Source organism: Scyliorhinus canicula, chromosome 20, assembly GCF_902713615.1.
Source record: "Scyliorhinus canicula chromosome 20, sScyCan1.1, whole genome shotgun sequence".
NCBI classification, from domain to species: Eukaryota; Metazoa; Chordata; class Chondrichthyes; order Carcharhiniformes; family Scyliorhinidae; genus Scyliorhinus; species Scyliorhinus canicula.
The window spans coordinates 38221177-38238746 of NC_052165.1; the positions used below are offsets into that span (position 1 = coordinate 38221177).

Genomic DNA, 17570 nt, shown 5'->3' on the forward strand with positions numbered 1-17570 from the left:
AGGATCCATTTGCAGAGTGGGGAGCCAAGTCCTAGGTTTTGGAGCTTTGATATGAGCTTGGCTGGGATTATGGTGTTGAAGGCTGAGCTGTAGTCAATAAGTAGGAGTCTGGTGTAGGAGTCCTTGTTGTCGAGATGCTCTAGGGATGAGTGTAGGGCCAGGGAAATGGCGTCTGCTGTGGACCGGTTGCAATGGTATGCGAATTGCAGTGGATCAAGGTGTTCGGGGAGTATGGAGGTGATGCGCTTCATGATCAACTTCTCAAAGCACTTCATTATGACTGAAGTCAGGGCCACCGGACGGTAGTCATTGAGGCACATTGCCTGGTTCTTCTTTGGCACCGGTATAATGGTGGTCTTCTTGAAGCAGGTGGGGACCTCGGAGTGGAGTAGGGACAGGTTAAAGATGTCCGCGAGCACCTCTGCCAGCTGGTCCGCGCAGGCTCTGAATGCATGACCAGGGATCCTGTCTGGGCCTGTCACCTTCCAAGGGTTCACTTTCAGGAAGGCCGATCTGACCTCGGAAGCTGTGACAGTGGGTATGGGTGAGCTATGGGCTGTTGGGGCACTCGACAGCGGATTGTTGGTTACCTGCTCGAACTGAGCATAGAATGCATTGAGTTCATCGGGGAGGGGTGCGCTGCTGCCAGAGATACTGCTCGGCTTCGCTTTGTAGCCCGTTTTGTTGTTTAGTCCTTGCCACAATCGCCGAGAGTCCGCCTGCGACTCTAGCTTGGTTTGATATTCTCTCTTGGCATCTCGGATGACTTTGCGGAGGTCGTACCTGGATTTCTTGTATAGGTCAGCGTCATCTGACTTGAACGCCTCAGATCTGTCCTTCAGTAGGGAGTCAATCTCGTAATTGAGCCATGGTTTCCGGTTGGGGAACGTACGTACTGCTTTCTTTGGCACGCAGTCGTCCACACATTTGCTGATGAAGTCTGTGACGGTGGTGGCATACTCATTTCAGTTGGTTGCTGAGTTCTTAAATATGGACCAGTCCACTGTCTCTAAGCAGTCACGTAAGAGCTCTTCTGTTTCCTCGGACCAGCACTGCACAACCTTCTTAGCTGGATTCTCCCGCTTGAGTTTCTGCTTGTATGCCGGGAGAAGGAGCACCGTCTTATGGTCTGATTTCCCAAAGTGCGGACGGGGTTGGAACGGTAGGCGCCCTTGATTTTTGAGTAGCAATGGTCAAGTGTGTTGTCGCCCCTGGTGGGACAGGAGGTGTGCTGGTGGAATTTTGGCAGTACACTTTTGAGGTTGGCCTTGTTGAAGTCTCCGACCACAATGAACAAGGCCTCCGGATGTTCTGTTTCGTAGTTGTTTATAACTGTGTACAGTTCGTCCAGGGCTTTCCTCCCTTCTGCCTGGGGTGGGATGTAGGCCGCTGTGATAATGGCTGAAGTGAACTCACGTGGAAGATAGTATGGGTGGCACTTCACGGTCAGGTATTCTGGTCGGGGAGCAGTAGGTTGCCAGGGTTGCCACATCCAAGTACCAGGAGGAGTTGATGAGGAGGCAAACCCCTCCACCCTTCGCTTTGCCTGATGACGCGGTGCGGTCCGCCCGATGAATTGAGAAGCCTTCAGGTTGTATGGCACAGTCCAGTGAGGCGGGGGTGAGCCACGTCTCTGTGAAACAGAGCACACAGCAGTCTCTTACTTCCCTCTGAGAGGTAAGTCTGGTGTACCGTTCATCCAGATTGTTTTCGATTGCTTGGACGTTTGCCAGGAGTATGCTGGGGAGAGGGGTCTTGAAACCGCGTTGCTTCAGACTAACCTGCAGACCACCGCATTTCCCTCGCTTCCTCGGTCAGCAGCTGCAGCTGGATGGTCCTGGGATCCGATGGGAGAAGTGTGACCTTGTGGAAGGTAGGTGCTTGCGTCTGGTGGGGTCCAGGGTGCTGACGGGGACCAGGGCGCTGGTTACATGTCCGGGGTCGCGTCTGGCAGGTCCCGGGTTGAGGTAGAGGGGTTGCTCGGGGGCATGTTTGTGATCCGGATGGGTCCCAGCATTCTGTGGACACGGGAGTACCTTGCAGCGCATTCGGGTCCTCGTGCGGGGTCTCTGCCATTTCGGGGGTCCTGGTCGTGGGCAGGGGCTTCCTGAGGCATGTTGGGCTGAGTCCCATAGTCTGTTCCCTCTCTGGGCGTTCCTGGGGTTAGGTTTTGAAGTAGGCCTGGTCGCGCCTCCACGTGGATTTTTCTTTCTTCCATCTTCAGGTAGGTCGGGTTGCTGGGCGGGCCTCTCTGTGTCGGGTCGCTGGGCGGGTCACTCGGGTTTGAGTTGGGCCGGGTCTCGTCGTCGGGGGTCGGGTTGGGAGCTCTGGGGACTGGGCCGGGTGATCCGGGGGCTGGTGCCGGTTGTTAGGCCGGGTTGGGAGCTCCGAGGTCCGGGTCGGCTCCAAATCGAGGTCACGGCTTCACTTCCGGTTTGGGCCCGATCCACTTCCAGGTCGTGGAGGTCAGGTCGGGTCGGGCCAAAAGGTCTCCATGGGCCTCGGAGGATGTTCAAGCCTGCAAGAGAAGATAAAAAAGAGAGGTTAGTAATAATGTTAGTTTTAGAATTAAATTTTAAAAGATTACAACGAGTATAATTTAGAACAGTACAGCACAGAACAGGCCCTTCGGCCCTCGATGTTGTGCCAAGCAATGATCACACTACTCAAACTCACGTATCCACCCTATACCCGTAACCCAACAACTCCCCCTTAACCTTACTTTTTCGGACACTATGGGCAATTTAGCAATCCCCCCATTAACCTTACACTACGGGCAATTTAGCTTGGCCAATCCACCTAACCCGCACATCTTTGGACTGTGGGAGGAAACCGGAGCACCCGGAGGAAACCCACGCACACACGGGGAGGACGTGCAGACTCCACACAGACAGTGACCCAGCCGGGAATCGAACCTGGGACCTTGGAGCTGTGAAGCATTGATGCTAACCACCATGCTACCGTGAGGCCCCGAGTTAAGTTAAGTAAAAAGTGGATCTGTTGGAGAGAGCTCGCTCCGGCGCCATCTTGCTTTTTTTCCGAAATCCACAGACACGAACTTGGGTTCAAAGCGAAGTTGTGTATTTGACCACAGCCAATCTGTGTGCTTGAAAGTGATTTTGTGTTAATGAACCCATTGTATCTTAAAATGTACTCTGTAATCCATTTTAATCTCAAAATGTGTGTTTTTGTTGAGCGTAAATGGGGAGTAAAGAATATTTGTGTAATAATTCAACTTTTTTTATTTCTTTTTTTTCTTGTTAAAATTAATTAGCAGTCATGTGTCTGGTCCTACAAAGTAAAAATTGTGGTCTTTTGAGCCAGGGTTCCATTTTGGGATCTTCCTCTCCAGTTATAGCATCAACTGGGATTGAAACAATTGCAATTGACAACTTTACCCCTTCATAATGTTAAAGGCCTCTATCCAGTCCCCACTCAGTCTTCTCTTTTCAACAGCAGGGACCCCAACCTATTCAATCTTTCCCGATATGTATCGCCTATCCGATTTCAGTGCATTGAACACTGCATTAGCCATTGTATTTCCCGATAATGGGGATGTGTTATATGCTGACAGCTTTCTGTTGGTACATCAACAAAGCAATGTTGTTCTTCTCAACAGAGCAGCCAACTCTAGAAGCAAGTGATCCAAATAGTTTCAAAGGACATTGTCCTGACTGTATGGTATCAGTGGACAAGATAACTGTGATTGGAATCAGCATTGTCTGCACTGTGATTATCACTCTGTTTCTCACGTGCCTGTTCATCAGAGTACAGAAGGTAAGCTCATTGTAAGTAGTGATTAAAAATGCTTATGTGGAAATTCTATCTGCCTGCAGTCCATTAACCCCATTACTCCTGTTTCCACAGAACTGCAGAAGTAACAGAAGAAATAGAAATCATCAGACAGACATAGAGCAAGAACGGCAAAGGTTGATCCCCTAAATTCAATTTTAGACGTTACTTGTTACCTGGAATTACTGTCAGTCATATTAGTAGCCCAAAAGTTAACACAACCTGAAGACATTCAGTGACTGTTATGAGCATAGTTTTTTAATGCTTCTTAGTTACTTTTAAATGTGTTTCTTGAAATTGTGGACTGAGCCACTTTTGGGGCATATTTTAAGCAGTGGAGGAGAGGAAATTGGGGGATGAGAGAGCTATGGCGATGAATAACCATGGATAGAATTACAAAGGAGTTGTGTGCAGCAAGTTGTTGCCGACTACCTCTGTTGCAGCCTCAGATTCATCAAAGGAAGGTCCCACAAATGGGAATGTGATACCAATTCATCTGTTGAGGGAAAAGTGTTGACCCTGGAGAATGTCCCCTGTTCTTCTTTGAATAGAGTCATGGGTTGCTGACCTGTTTGCATTCACCTAGTTTAAAATTTATCAAAAAGACAGTGCCTCCAACAGTGCTGCACTTCCTCAGACGGCATTGAAGTGTTCGTCCAGATTATGGGGGTGGCCAGTGACCAAAGCAAATCGGTAAACGGTTTACATCATGTCTAACTCTGATGGAAATGAAAATCAAGTGCGGTTTAGCACGAGTTGCCAATCCATTGGTGAAAACTGATTTTGCATTTAAGAGGTTGCATCATCGCATTTGCTTGTGCCAATGACTCAAAGCGGGTTGATTTAGAGCAGGAAATTCAAAGTTTCGAACAGCAACACAAAAATCAGCACTCATCAGCTTTGATGGCCTCCCTCACAAAGGCTCACAAAGCTCTGGATTGTTTGCTTTCAGAACAAGCTGAAGGGTGTTTATGATTTGCGAAACATATTATGAACATGGTAACAGGACAAGCTTCTTGTTGGTGTTTCAATTACCAGTGAAGATCTCTTCTGCTTTTGTGGACATCTAGAGGAAATTGTACAAGGATTCTGATGTCTGTAGGGATAGAGGAAAAATTCACAACTTTCTGCGAAGCACAACATGGCAAGGTTGACAGAAAATAATGATAAAGAATTGGACAAGTCTATCACCGGTTTGGAAATTGATGAGGCAATAGATGCACTTGAAAATAATGAAAAACCTGGCACTGGTTATAAGGTCTTTAAAGACATACTTGCACTTTTAATCAACAGGCCTATCATCACTCATTAGAAACTGGATCACTGACTCCTTCATGGAGAGATGCAGTCATAACGGCCATTCATCAGGAGAGTAGGGACCCAACAGAGTGTGGGTCATATTGCCCCATATCGTTACTTAATTGCAATCTGAAAATTCTAACATCAGTACCAGTCCATTGAATAAATAGGATAATAACTAAGTTTATGGGGCAGCACGGTAGCAGGGTGGTTAGCATAAATGCTTCACAGCTCCAGGGTCCCAGGTTCGATTCCCGGCTGGGTCACTGTCTGTGTGGAGTCTGCACGTCCTCCCTGTGTGTGCGTGGGTTTCCTCCGGGTGCTCCGGTTTCCTCCCACAGTCCAAAGATGTGCGGGTTAGGTGGATTGGCCATGCTAAATTGCCCATAGTGTCCTAAAAAGTAAGGTTGGGGGGGTTGTTGGGTTACGGGTATAGGGTGGATACGTGGGTTTGAGTGGGTAATCATTGCTCGGCACAACATCGAGGGCCAAAGGGCCTGTTCTGTGCTGTACTGTTCTATGTTCTATGTGTCTATGTTATACATCCAGACCAAACTGGATTTATAATGGGCCGTTACTCTGGAGACAATCTCCGCAGGCTCCTTAACACATGACTCATGCCCAAGATAGTGGAGTTGAAGTCATGGTTTTATCTTTCGATGTTGAAAATGTATTTGACAGATTGAGTGTACTTTAGGCTGCCTGGGGTTTGGACCCAAGTTTGTGAGATGGGTCCAGATTCTCTATTCAAATCTATGGGCCTCTGCTAAAGTGAATGGTCACATTTCTAAAGCCTTTCGGCTGGAAAGGGGGGAAGGGGGAGAGGGGCAGCAGGGTAGCATGGTGGTTAGCATAAATGCTTCACAGCTCCAGGGTCCCAGGTTCGATTCCCGGCTGGGTCACTGTCTGTGTGGAGTCTGCACGTCCTCCCCCTGTGTGCATGGGTTTCCTCCGGGTGCTCCGGTTTCCTCCCACAGTCCAAGATGTGCGGGTTAGGTGGATTGGCCATGCTAAATTGCCCGTAGTGTCCTAATAAAAGTAAGGTTAAGGGGGGGGTTGTTGGGTTACGGGTATAGGGTGGATACGTGGGTTTGAGTAGGGTGATCATGGCTCGGCACAACATTGAGGGCTGAAGGGCCTGTTCTGTGCTGTACTGTTCTATGTTCTATGTTCTAAGACATGATTGTCCTGTCCTTCCCCTCTGTTCGCTATATGTATAGAACACTTGGCACAAATGGTGAGGGCTAATATAGACATAAAAGGGGTTACAGCTGAAGAAGAAGAGCACAAGTTATTATTTTATGCTGATGGTGTCCTGCTATACTTAACAGATCCTGCAACAGCCATATTTTTCCTGAAATAGAGTGTTGAAAAGTTTAGCTATTATTTGGGTTACAAAGTTAATGTTGATAAAGCTGAAGCCACGGAAATAAGTGAACAGATCCACAGCCATATTAAGATGCAAAGTGCCTTCGCAGGGGCTGGTCAGCACACTGGGCTAAACAGCTGGCTTGTAATGCAGAACAATGCCAGCAGCGCGGGTTCAATTCCCGTACCGGCCTCCCCGAACAGGCGCTGGAATGTGGCGACTAGGAGATTTTCACAGTAATTTCATTGAAGCTTACTTGGGACAATATGCCATTATTATTATGATTATTTAAATGGCCCAGTCGCGATTACATATCTCAGTATGCCAGCATCAATTGATAGAATATATGGAGTATATTACACCAATATCAAGAGTGATCTAGATCGGTGGCTGATGCTACCCCTCTCTCTTTTGGGGTTGATTGAAGTTATTAAGATGAATGACCTCCCCAGATTGTTGCACTTGTTCCAGATGCTACCTATTCAGGTTCCAAAAATCTACATTCAACATGTTGGATCATCTCTCCCGTTTTTCATGACAAGGAAAATGACCCAGAGTGTGATTTTAAAATATTATAGCTTAGTAAGTAGAAACGAGGTTTGCACCCCCCCCCCCCCCCCCCCCCCCCCCCCCCCCCCCCCAATTTTAAATTCAATTTCTGGGCAGCTCAGCTTTAATGGGCGGCACAGTAGCACAGTGGCTAACACTGTTGCTTCACAGCGCCAGGGGCCCGGGTTCGATTCCCGGGTTGGGTCACTCTATGTGTGGAGTCTGTGCGGACTCTGCACGTTCTCCCAGTGTCTGCGTGGGTTTCCTCCGGGTGCTCCGGTTTCCTCCCACAAGTCCCGAAAGATGTGCTGTTTGGTGAATTGGCCATTCTGAATTCTCCCTCAGTGTACCCAAAGGTACGCCGGAGTGTTGTGACTAGGGGATTTGCACAGTTACGTCATTGCAGAGTTAATGTAAGCCTACTTGTGACACAAATAAAGATTATCATTATTAACCTGCGACAGCTTGGTTAACAGACAGAGTGGAACGCAGTGGCTAAACCTGGAGAAACTTGCGTGCCAACGTCCATTAAGAGTGCTGCCATTTATGGGGAACAGCGCGAGGGACTGCAGAATAAGTAAATGGATGAGATTGACTATCAGTATTTGGAAGGAAATTAGAAATCTGAGTATTTGATTTACTCATTTCAGTCTTGACTCTAACCGCTGGTAGGTCAATTAAAACATGTAAGTTCCATGTATGATGTCATGGTAATGTCCCTTTCAGAATTTGATCTTCCAAGTGCTGAATTTTTGGATAAGGCATTTTCTTTTAAAACATGAAGATCTAAACAAAGTAAGAAGTCCGTCTCCAATACAGTCATACTTTGTAAACATCCGACAAGGTGTCACTGGGGGAGAAGCAATATCCTGTATATATCAGACATTGCTGTCCATGGTGCCTATTAATTCCTTACACTTTAAAAGGAAATAGGAGGTTGAAGTGCAACAGGAGATACCGGTGGAAGGCTGGAATGAAATTTGTTCTGAGGCACATCTTGTTACCTTCTGGAACATCTGAAGAGAATATCAATGGAAGCTCATGACTAGGTACTTCAGAGCACCACATATTACTGTAAAAAATGGTTCCTCCCCTAGAGAGACTGCGGGGAACCAATTGGTAGAGGCAGAGAGATCTGGACGTGCATGTCACTGATCACTGAAAGTGGCAATGCATGTGGATAAGGTGGTCAAGAAGTCATACGGCAGGCTGGCCTTCATCAGTCGGAGCATTGAATATAAAAACTGGCAAGTCATGTTGCAACTGTACAGGACCTTAGTCAGGCACCATTTGGAATATTGTGTACAATTCCGGTCGCCACACTACCAGAAGGATGTGGGTGCTTTGGAGAGGTTACAGAAATGGTTTACTAGGATGTTGCCTGGTATGGAGGGCATTAGCTATGAGGAGAGGTTAGATAAACTCGGTCCGTTCTCTCTGGACCGATAGAGGTCTACAAGATTATGAGTGGCACGGACAGAGTTTATAGTCGGATGCTCTTTCCTAGGGTAGGAGAGTCAGGTACTAGGGGACATAGGTTTAATGTGCATGGGGAAAAGTTTAGAACAGATGTGCAAGGCAAGTTTTTTACACAGATGGTGGTAAATATATGGAATGCACTGCCTGGGGAGATGGTGGAAGCAGGTATGATAGTGGCATTTAAGGGGCATCTAGACAAATATATGAATAGGGTGGGAATGGAAGGATACGGGCTCCGTAAGGACATACGGTTTTTGTTTAGGCAGGTACCATAGTTTGGAGGGCCAAAGAGCCTGTTCCTGTGCTGTATTGTTCTTTGTTCTAGTTAAACACACTCAAGTCATGCCCAAAGTTGAGGGAGTATTGGAATAAGATATTCAAAACATTAGCCGAGATATTTCACATGGACACCCCACAGACTCCTACCTCAACTGCTCTATAAGGTAAAAATTCCAGAAGGGAGGGAAGGAAGAAACATAACGATCTTTCACAAATTTTGCGTCTAGCTGCCATTAAGGGTGACAGCCTCACTTGGCTGAAACCCAAATGCCAAACCTATAAAACTTGGCTATTCGAAGTCAGAGAGCTATTTGAGATGGGAAAAAAAGCATACCTTATGTTATGGAGCAAACAATTATTTCAAAGGTGGATTCCAGTAATGGGAGTATTTTTCATATGAACTAAACCACAGAGAGCACTCCCCACCCCAACCCAACACCATATATTATATATATAGATTTATTTGCCCTTTTATGTACTATTGTGATGATAGGAAGATGTTAGGAAACTTGGATTATAAATGTAGGGGACAATTTAAGGGTTAAACGCCTTAGAAGTGTTTGTTTAAAAATAATTCTGTTCTATAGAGTCTGGGTGGGTTTAGCAGCCAGCAGATTAAATTGACGAAGGAATGTGTTTTTCAGGCTAGGCCAAAGGACTGTGGTTTGACTGGGGAGGCCCCGGGAGAGTTAATGGGCTTTTGCAGCCTGTAGACAGAATTTGGGTTTTTTTAAAACTTGGAGAGGTGAGTTCCTCACTGTGTGGAACCACGGAATGGGGAGAGACAGTTTGAGAAGCCATAGAGAGAGAGAGAGACAGGGTTTTGGAGAAAGGCTTTTGGAAGTGAAGTCTGATCTGGGAACCCTTTGTTTTATAGACCACAGATAAAGGCAGTTTTCTTTATCAGAAGGATAGGGAAAAAGGAGTACTGTAATAACATTTTAAAAGCAGAGCATTCTTGTCTGAAGACAAGGTCGAGGCTGAAACAACCGAGTTGAAACAGCTTTTTGAAGATATTCAGAGTCGAAGGGGTTCCAACCACAGCCAAATCTGTTTAATAATGCAAGTATTACCCGATGCCTGACTAATTTTAAGCTGTATTGTGAGCTGTATCTTTCTTGTCGTTTAATGGGAAATTGTAGAGTTGTGTTGAGGGGTAATTGTAAGCTGTTCTTTTCGGGAGTGAAGTTAAATATTGCATTCATAATAAAGTTTTGTTTTAAAAATACCAAACCCCTGGGTGGGATTCTCCCACGACAGAATCACAAATGACGATCGGGCAGAGAATACGGTGTCAGCGGAAAATCGAGGTTGGTGCCGGGCGCCCCAAGGAGCGCCATGCTCCAGCACCTTGATAGCGGTGTGAATGCGGTCCCTGCTGCACTCCGCCATAGTCATGCAATTATGTACAGTAGCAAACATTAACATCTCATTAACATGCCCAAACTGATAGCCTCCGGGTTCCCGCAATGCTTCAACCCCGCCAGCCAGAAGTGATGACGGCGAGGTTCACTTGTGGTATTTAAAATTGGGAAACGAACACCGTGGCTGCTGAGGGAGAAGGGGGAGGTGGGTAATGTCCCCAAAAGCGCAACGGTGGGACGACAGCTGTGCCGCTGGCTGAGGTCATCTGTAAAGGGCCAGGAAGAGTAGTGGGGGGGGGGGGGGGGGGTGACCAGGGGATGGGCCGTGGGGTCAGTGTGTCCAGGCACAGACCGCAAGGCAGCCAACTGGTTGCGCACTCATCTGACTGCCCACTGTGGCACGTAGATATGCAGAGCATCACCGGCCACCCCCCCCCCCCCCCCCAACCTCTCACCCCAGCCAACCCATTAACGAGATGTGCTTGGTCCAGCACAGCCCGTGACCCCCCAGGTGTTGGCATGCCCCAGTGCATCCATCCGAGGCATTGCCCCGCTGCAGGGACAATAGGGGAGCCGCGGAGCTCGTCTCGTCTGACGGACGCTTGCATAGTGGTCGTTGGCACCCACCTCAGTACAGGGCAGATGTCCCACCAGTAACACCATCAGCTACCCGCCCCGCAGGACCACCCGCTGTCCCCAAGCCCTGTCTGCCCACTACACCCCTGCCCCCATCCATCCTGCACCCAGACAAGTAGGCATGAGGGCGCAGGACAGGGGCCGCAGAGCATACCGTTGGCATAGGTAGCTCTGACGCTGGTACACCCGCCGGCAGGGATGGGTGACGAGGTGAGAGACACCCCGATGCCAGATACCAACAAGGACAGCGGTGCGGTGCAGAGGGCAAATGTCAGGGGGCGCAGCTGGAATAGGGTGGGCAACACATGCTGGGTCAGAGGCTGCAGTGCAAGCCAGAGCCATCATGTAACCCGTTGGACCTGGCTGGTCACGGGAGTACTCGCCATGCTAACCTGTCTACCCTTCACCCCTGCAGATAAATGAAGTTCAGTATCCAACCAGGAATGGCTGGTCTCTGCGTGGCTGCGGCAGCACCCGCAGACGCATTGCGGTTGCATGAGCAGGAGCTGCTCGGGGAGGGCCCAGCAGAACCGGACCCTGCCCCAGAGGAGCAGGATCAGCTAGTGAGGATGGAGGCCAATATATATCGTGTATACCAGCAGCGCCTGTCGTTCAAGGACCTAACGCACCAAGTGTGTCGCCGAAAACTCTGGCTAACCAGGGAGACCAGACGGCATATCTGCCAGATTATGACGTACCTCGAACTGCGGGGTATGGGGGAGAACTCCTGCTGCTGGTGGCCGTCAAGGTGAACTTTTATGCCACATGGTCCATCCAGATGCTGAGTGTGGACCTGTCCCAGACCTCCATGCACAAGTTTATCTGCGCCTTAATAAACAGGGCATGGGGCCCAAACAGCCACAGGAGGCCACACAATCTAATCGTCTCCAGGTTCACCAGCAGCCAAAGGTCCAGTCGCCTCCCTTTCCCCCCCCCTGCACTCCACCGCCTCGTACTGCACCTGTACCCCCCCTCGTGCTGGCCATTCCATCTCACGGCCCCATTGAAATCTGTGGTAGCGGGGGGTGGGGACGTGTCTGGGTGGGGTTGGGTATTGGGGAGTTGTGCAGTGATTGGGTAGGCCCTACCACATGGTGCCCCCCCCCATATCTAACCCTGTCCCCTGCTGCCTCCAAGGGCGACCCCGGGGTTAACCTCCAAATGCCTTGGGGCCCCTGGTCCATGTCCACCTCCACCACCCCCCTGTTCTCCCCCCAAACTCAGTACATCCTTTGCACCCAGCCCAGCCTATCCATCACACCCTTCAGACAGAGCACCAAGGCATTTTGGAACACGGTGATATATGCAAGTATTGTGCCCTGGCCCCTAGTGCTAACCTATGTGTTTCACCCATGCCAACTTAACTGGTGTCTACCTGTCTAATCTTGCGTGTCCTAATGATCCATATGGTGGTTCCCCCAGGGGGTACATTGGATGTGGTGGCGGCCTGCTACATATCCCGCACTGCGACATGGGTCCCCCTTGACTGCCATCCTGTGGAGCGACACGGCCCGGTCTTCCGAGGGTCACAGGTAGCGTGGTGCCACCCTGCTCCGCCCACAGCCCATCGGCTGCACCAGGGACAGGTGGGGCGGGAGGGGGGGATTCAGAGGTGCCGAAGTATTCCAGCACCTCCCCCGCAGTAGTCACCGGCACAGATCCCATCACCTCCTCCTCCCTTGGGGTGCCCAATGGCCCCTGGGCTACTCCTTGGGATGAGGGTGCGGGTGGTGTGAGCTCCTGGAATCCCGCTCTCATCTCAACCAGGGTCTCAATGCTCACGGCCAATGAGCACAGGGACTGTGTCACGTCCCTCTGGGACTGTGCCACGTCACTCAGGGACCAGCTCAGCCAGCCAGCGCCAGGCCAATGCCCTCAACGCCCGCAGTCATGATCCGTTGTGACTGGGCCAAGCTCTGGGGTGACGCTGCAATGCCAATGTTGAACAGGTACATGGCTGCCTGTGACATGGCCATCCTGTACTGTGACTCAGCCACTGCCCACACATTGTGCCCCAGGCCTTGGATGTTCTGACCCATGGCAGATATCTCTGGCCCCCAAGGCCTCCACCGTGGATGTCACACGTGCAGTGTTGGCCTGATCACATGGTTTGCACAGCCTCCCGCTCCTCAGGCTTTAGACTCTTCCAACTGCACCTGCAGGAACTTGACATCCCCTCCTGTAGTCCCCAGCTCTGCTTCTGCATCTCAAACATTGATGGGACCGCCCTTTCCAGAAGCACGAAATCTGTCTGGACAACAAAGCTCTGGGGACATGTCCATGGCCGAAGAATGAGTGAGTGCCACGGGGAGGGGACCAGCTCCCGATCCAGGTAATATGTCCGGGTGTCAGGGGTCTGGTGCGGGGGCATGCTGAGACCAGGTGTGCCTAGGCAGGGTGTTCCTGCGGGAGGGGGGGAATGAGTGAAGGTCCCAGGGTCAGAGCCACCGCTGTTTGTCAGTCTAATACCCTGTCCCAATGCTTTACAGATATTGAACGCTATGGCAGGGATTTTGGACCCAGAACGTGCCCTTGTGGTGCTGCTGCTCGGCCAGGCCGGAGACGGTGGCAGCAGCAGCGTTCTCAGATGCTTGAGGCGGTGGACCATGGGCCGGATCCCGCCCCACACCCTGAGGACCCGGCCGCCCGTCAGGCCAGGGAGTGATCCAGAGGCGGACCGTGACAGCCCAGGTGCGCTGGCCATTTGAACAGATGACAGACGGTGCGTGCCACAGGAGGCTCTACCTCAGTAAGGAGATAGTGCGACACCTGTGCCAGAGAACATCTGTTCTCGCAGACTTGGCACCACATGGAGGAGGAGGACACCCGCGCCCGGTGGCCATCAAGGTCACCAAAGCCATGAACCTTTACGCCAGGGCTCCAGTGACGGCCTGTGTGGTATCTCGCAGATTACAGCCCACAAGTGCATCCGACAGGTCACGGATGCCCTGTTTGCGAATTCGGAAAACTACATAACTACATTGTGGTGAATGTAATTCACACTATTGTATTGTATGGTATTGCGTCCTTGTGGGCTCTGTCTGTAAGCCGTTGCGCGGCTCTGCCCATAGGGGGAGATGAGGAGCTTGTACAGGGCTCCACCCTCGGCTCCGCCCATGGCCCCTCCCACTACCGGAATTATAATGTGCTGCAGCCGTGTGAGCCTGCCCTCAGTTCTTCTGGTCGCAGGCAGGCTCAGTTGTAAGACTATTAAAACCACAGTTTACTTCCAATCGTGTTCCGAGTGAATTGATGGTCACATCATACTTCAACTTTGACATGGACCAAACCCAGCAAGATGCCCGGGCAGCAGGTTTCTCTGCCATCGCTGGGATGCCCCAGATCCAGGGGGTAATAGATGGCATGCGTGTGACCCGGAATTCACCGAGCCATCTAGGAGTGCCCTACGTTAACAGAAAGGGGTTTCACTCTCAGCATGCAGCTTTGTGTCCGACCACCAGATGAAGATCATGCAGGTGTGTGCCACTTCCCGGGGAGCATCCACGACAGCTATATCCTGGGGCAGTTGATCAGCCCGGCCTCTTCGAAGACCACCCCAGAATGGGCGGCTGGCTCTTGGGAGATAAGGGATACATGCTGAGGACTGGCTAATGATGCCAGTACGGAGGCCTGAGACCAAACCAGACACCTGGTACAACGAGGCCCATGTGGTCCCCGGACTGTGATTGGGACATGCTCTGCAGTGCTTCGGCTGTGACCATCTGCAACTGGGACAACGCAGCGCCTTAGCCAAACCCATCTGACAGCGGGACATGTCCCGCAGAACCTCAGCGAGGCGACATTCTGTCGAGACCCTCAGCTATGGCTGTCACCGACTGTGCGACGCCTTGGAGACCTTCAATAATGCTGCCCAATGCAGTGCACCAGGCTCTCCACTGCGGTCGCCACCCTAGCGGTGTTGGCCTTGGTGCCACTCATTGCCAGCGACATCTCCAGCGCCTGTAGCCTCCTCCAATTGGATTGTTGCTGGCATCTCCCTTTGACTGCCTTCTATCATCTCTATCAGCTCTGGGATTACCTCTTCCATCGGCTCAGCATCTGTCTGGGACCCAGCTGTCCTGGGATCCAGCAGACCTCCGACTGCTGCTTCACTGGGGGTTCCTGCCTCCACCTGATGTGCATCAGCAGCTGTGCAGTGTTCACCAGATTGTGATTGTCACCTCCATGCCTGTTCCTCAAAGGAGGTAAAGATTCTTATGTCCGCCACCCCACCGGCAGTCGGGGCCCTTTCCCGACAGTTGTGGGAGAGATTTCCCTGAAAAGACACACAGAGAGCACCGTTAGCCATACGCTGTGGTTCACAATGGTTGGAGGGGCGTGTGAAGGAAGGGTTAGGGTTGTTGAAGAGAGAGGGGGTGTGGAGGGAGGGTTTGGGTCATATGGAGAGTTGGGGAGTGGATGCAAGCATGGGGGTGGAAAGGTCTCGGCGGCGGGGGGGGGCACGTTGGTGTTCACTCACTCGTGCTGCCCGACATGGGTCGTTGACCTTTTTCCGTCACTGGAGGCCAGTCCTCAGCGCTCACAGCCGCCGTCACCAGGCAGCACTGGCTATCTTGTGACGGACCCTCAGGGGAACAGGACCTGGCTTCCACTGCGTCCAGGAGCCTGGCCAGATCTGCATCCCCGAATCTTGGGGTAGTCTCCGGTTGCGAGCTGGTTGGGGTTGGCTGAGCACGAGTTGTTTAAGTGCTGCTCGACCTTATTAGCAGGGGGCTGGCAAGCGGGGTACCGGCGAATCGGCTGGCGAACCTTCCTTTGCGGCGAGAAGACCGTGGGGCCTCGCTAAGTGGACCAATTGATGTTGCCGGCCTTGCTGCGCCAAACGCCAGGAAGCTCGTGGAAGTTCCCGCTCGCTACCACACTTCGAAGTCTTTCCGGAGAATCGCACCCTAAGTCTCTGAAATGGAAAATCCTGCCCCCCTTTTTTTTTCATGCAATCATTCCTGGAGCAAATCATTCAGTCTTAAAATAACTAAAATATTGAGGGTTTGGTATCCTAGCCACTCTTGGGATCTAGTCTGGGATTGCAATACCGTGCTTTCTCACAGATCTCCTCTAGTTGTTTTCACTGTTACTCTCTGTTAGGAAGAAACATTTATACGGACCAGTTACCATCACCAAATTCTTGATTATCTGCTGTGTCAACACTTGTCTGTACATGCAACTTGATTCTGTAACCGTTGTAATGTTGTTTCTTTTATATTTCTGTCAACAGCACTGATGATTATTTTTTGTGAAATAAATTTAGAGTATCCAAATCTTTTCTTTCCAATTAAGGGGCAATTTAGCATAGTGAATTCACACACTGCACATCTTCTGTGTTGTGGGGGTGGGACCCACGCAGACATGGGGAGAATGTGCAAATTCCACACGGACAGTGACCCGGGGCTGGGATTGAACCTGGGACCTCGCCACCGTAAGGCAGCATGCGGCACCGTGCCGTCCCAGCACTGATGATTAATGTGAAATGAAAATCGCTTATTGTCACGAGTAGGCTTCAAATGAAGTTACTGTGAAAAGCCCCTAGTCGCCACATTCCGGCGCCTGTTCGGGGAGGTTGTTACGGGAATCGAACCGTGCTGCTGGCTTGCCTTGGTCTGCTTTCAAAGCCAGCGATTAGCCCTGTGAGCTAAACAGCCCCTGTGATGTACCATTCTAAATATTTTACCATGTTAATCTTTTGTTTAGACCAGTAATTGAATTTTACTGAAGTTGATAAGGATGTTTCAAGTCCAGAGGGAAACAAAAGCATTAAGGAGAGTTTCATTAGTAACTAGGGGCAGGTGGGAAAAAATAGAAGATGAAATATAGGTTGGAGGACAGGAGAGGTTAAATGACAAAGATGTTATTGACACAAGTCAATGAGAGTGGCAATTATAGTATTAAAAACTAAGGGCGCAATCTACCGCGGCTGGTAGATACAGAGAGATCCCCCTTCCAGGATCTACCTGGTTCGCCACGCCTTGTGAGATCTAACGTGATCGTGTGAGAATTCGCGATCTGAATCCCACCCATTGTGGATGGGATCACTATCTGGCAAATCTGTACATTAGAGCGAGACCGCCAATCTCACTCAAATATGCACTCGCCGAATCTACTGAGGCCCGGGATCTAACCCCTTAGCCTTGGAGACCAAGGCTGTTCAATGCTGGTCCCCACAAATGGGGACTTGGTGGAGGGGGGGGGGGGGGGGGGGGGGGATCATGGGGGGAGGTCTGCCTGGCAGGCAGGGTGCCAGGCTGGCATTTTTCCTGTGGTGGGGATTGGACCTGGGTGTGCCTGCGTGTGTATGTCTGGGGCCTGGGGAGGCCCGAGGACATCCTTATAGGTGAGTAGGGGGTTCAGGGGTTGCATTAAGGGGTTGAGAGGGTGGGATGCCATTTAAAAATATCATCCTGATCTCTTCCTGCACTGAGGAGTTCCGGCAAGCGGATTCCCTCGCTGCAGGAAATGGGGCTATGTGCAGCAGAGTCCCGATAAATAGCGTAGTGTTTCTCGACAAGCGACGGGAAACACCAAGCTAAACGTGCTCATCACAGGACTGTGATCCAATTTAGTCAGATTATTCCCTTAAGCTTTGGTCCAGATTAAGTGTTAATAGTAGAATAAATGTTATCCCTGTCTGAAAGCAAAATAGCAGAATCTAGGTAATGTTCCAGTTGAAAGGAGGTCTCAGAGTTTTACAGCACAGAAAGGGGCCCTTCAGCCCATCGTGGCTCCGTAGCCCATTTATTCTAACCCCATTTCTCAGTACTTGGCCTTCTATGCTATGATGTTTTAAA

The 17570-nt window shown here is 50.5% G+C and overlaps 1 protein-coding gene across 2 annotated transcripts in view; it reads left to right on the forward strand.

Annotated features, from left to right (window-relative positions):
* kitlga (kit ligand a) overlaps positions 1–17570 on the forward strand; it is a 153220-nt gene that overhangs the window by 126804 nt on the left and 8846 nt on the right. For both annotated transcript variants that reach the window (XM_038781283.1, XM_038781284.1), the window contains 2 exons: positions 3620–3777; positions 3868–3929. In XM_038781283.1, the coding sequence (XP_038637211.1) occupies positions 3620–3777; positions 3868–3929 (220 nt within the window). The remainder of the gene's footprint in view (positions 1–3619; positions 3778–3867; positions 3930–17570) is intronic.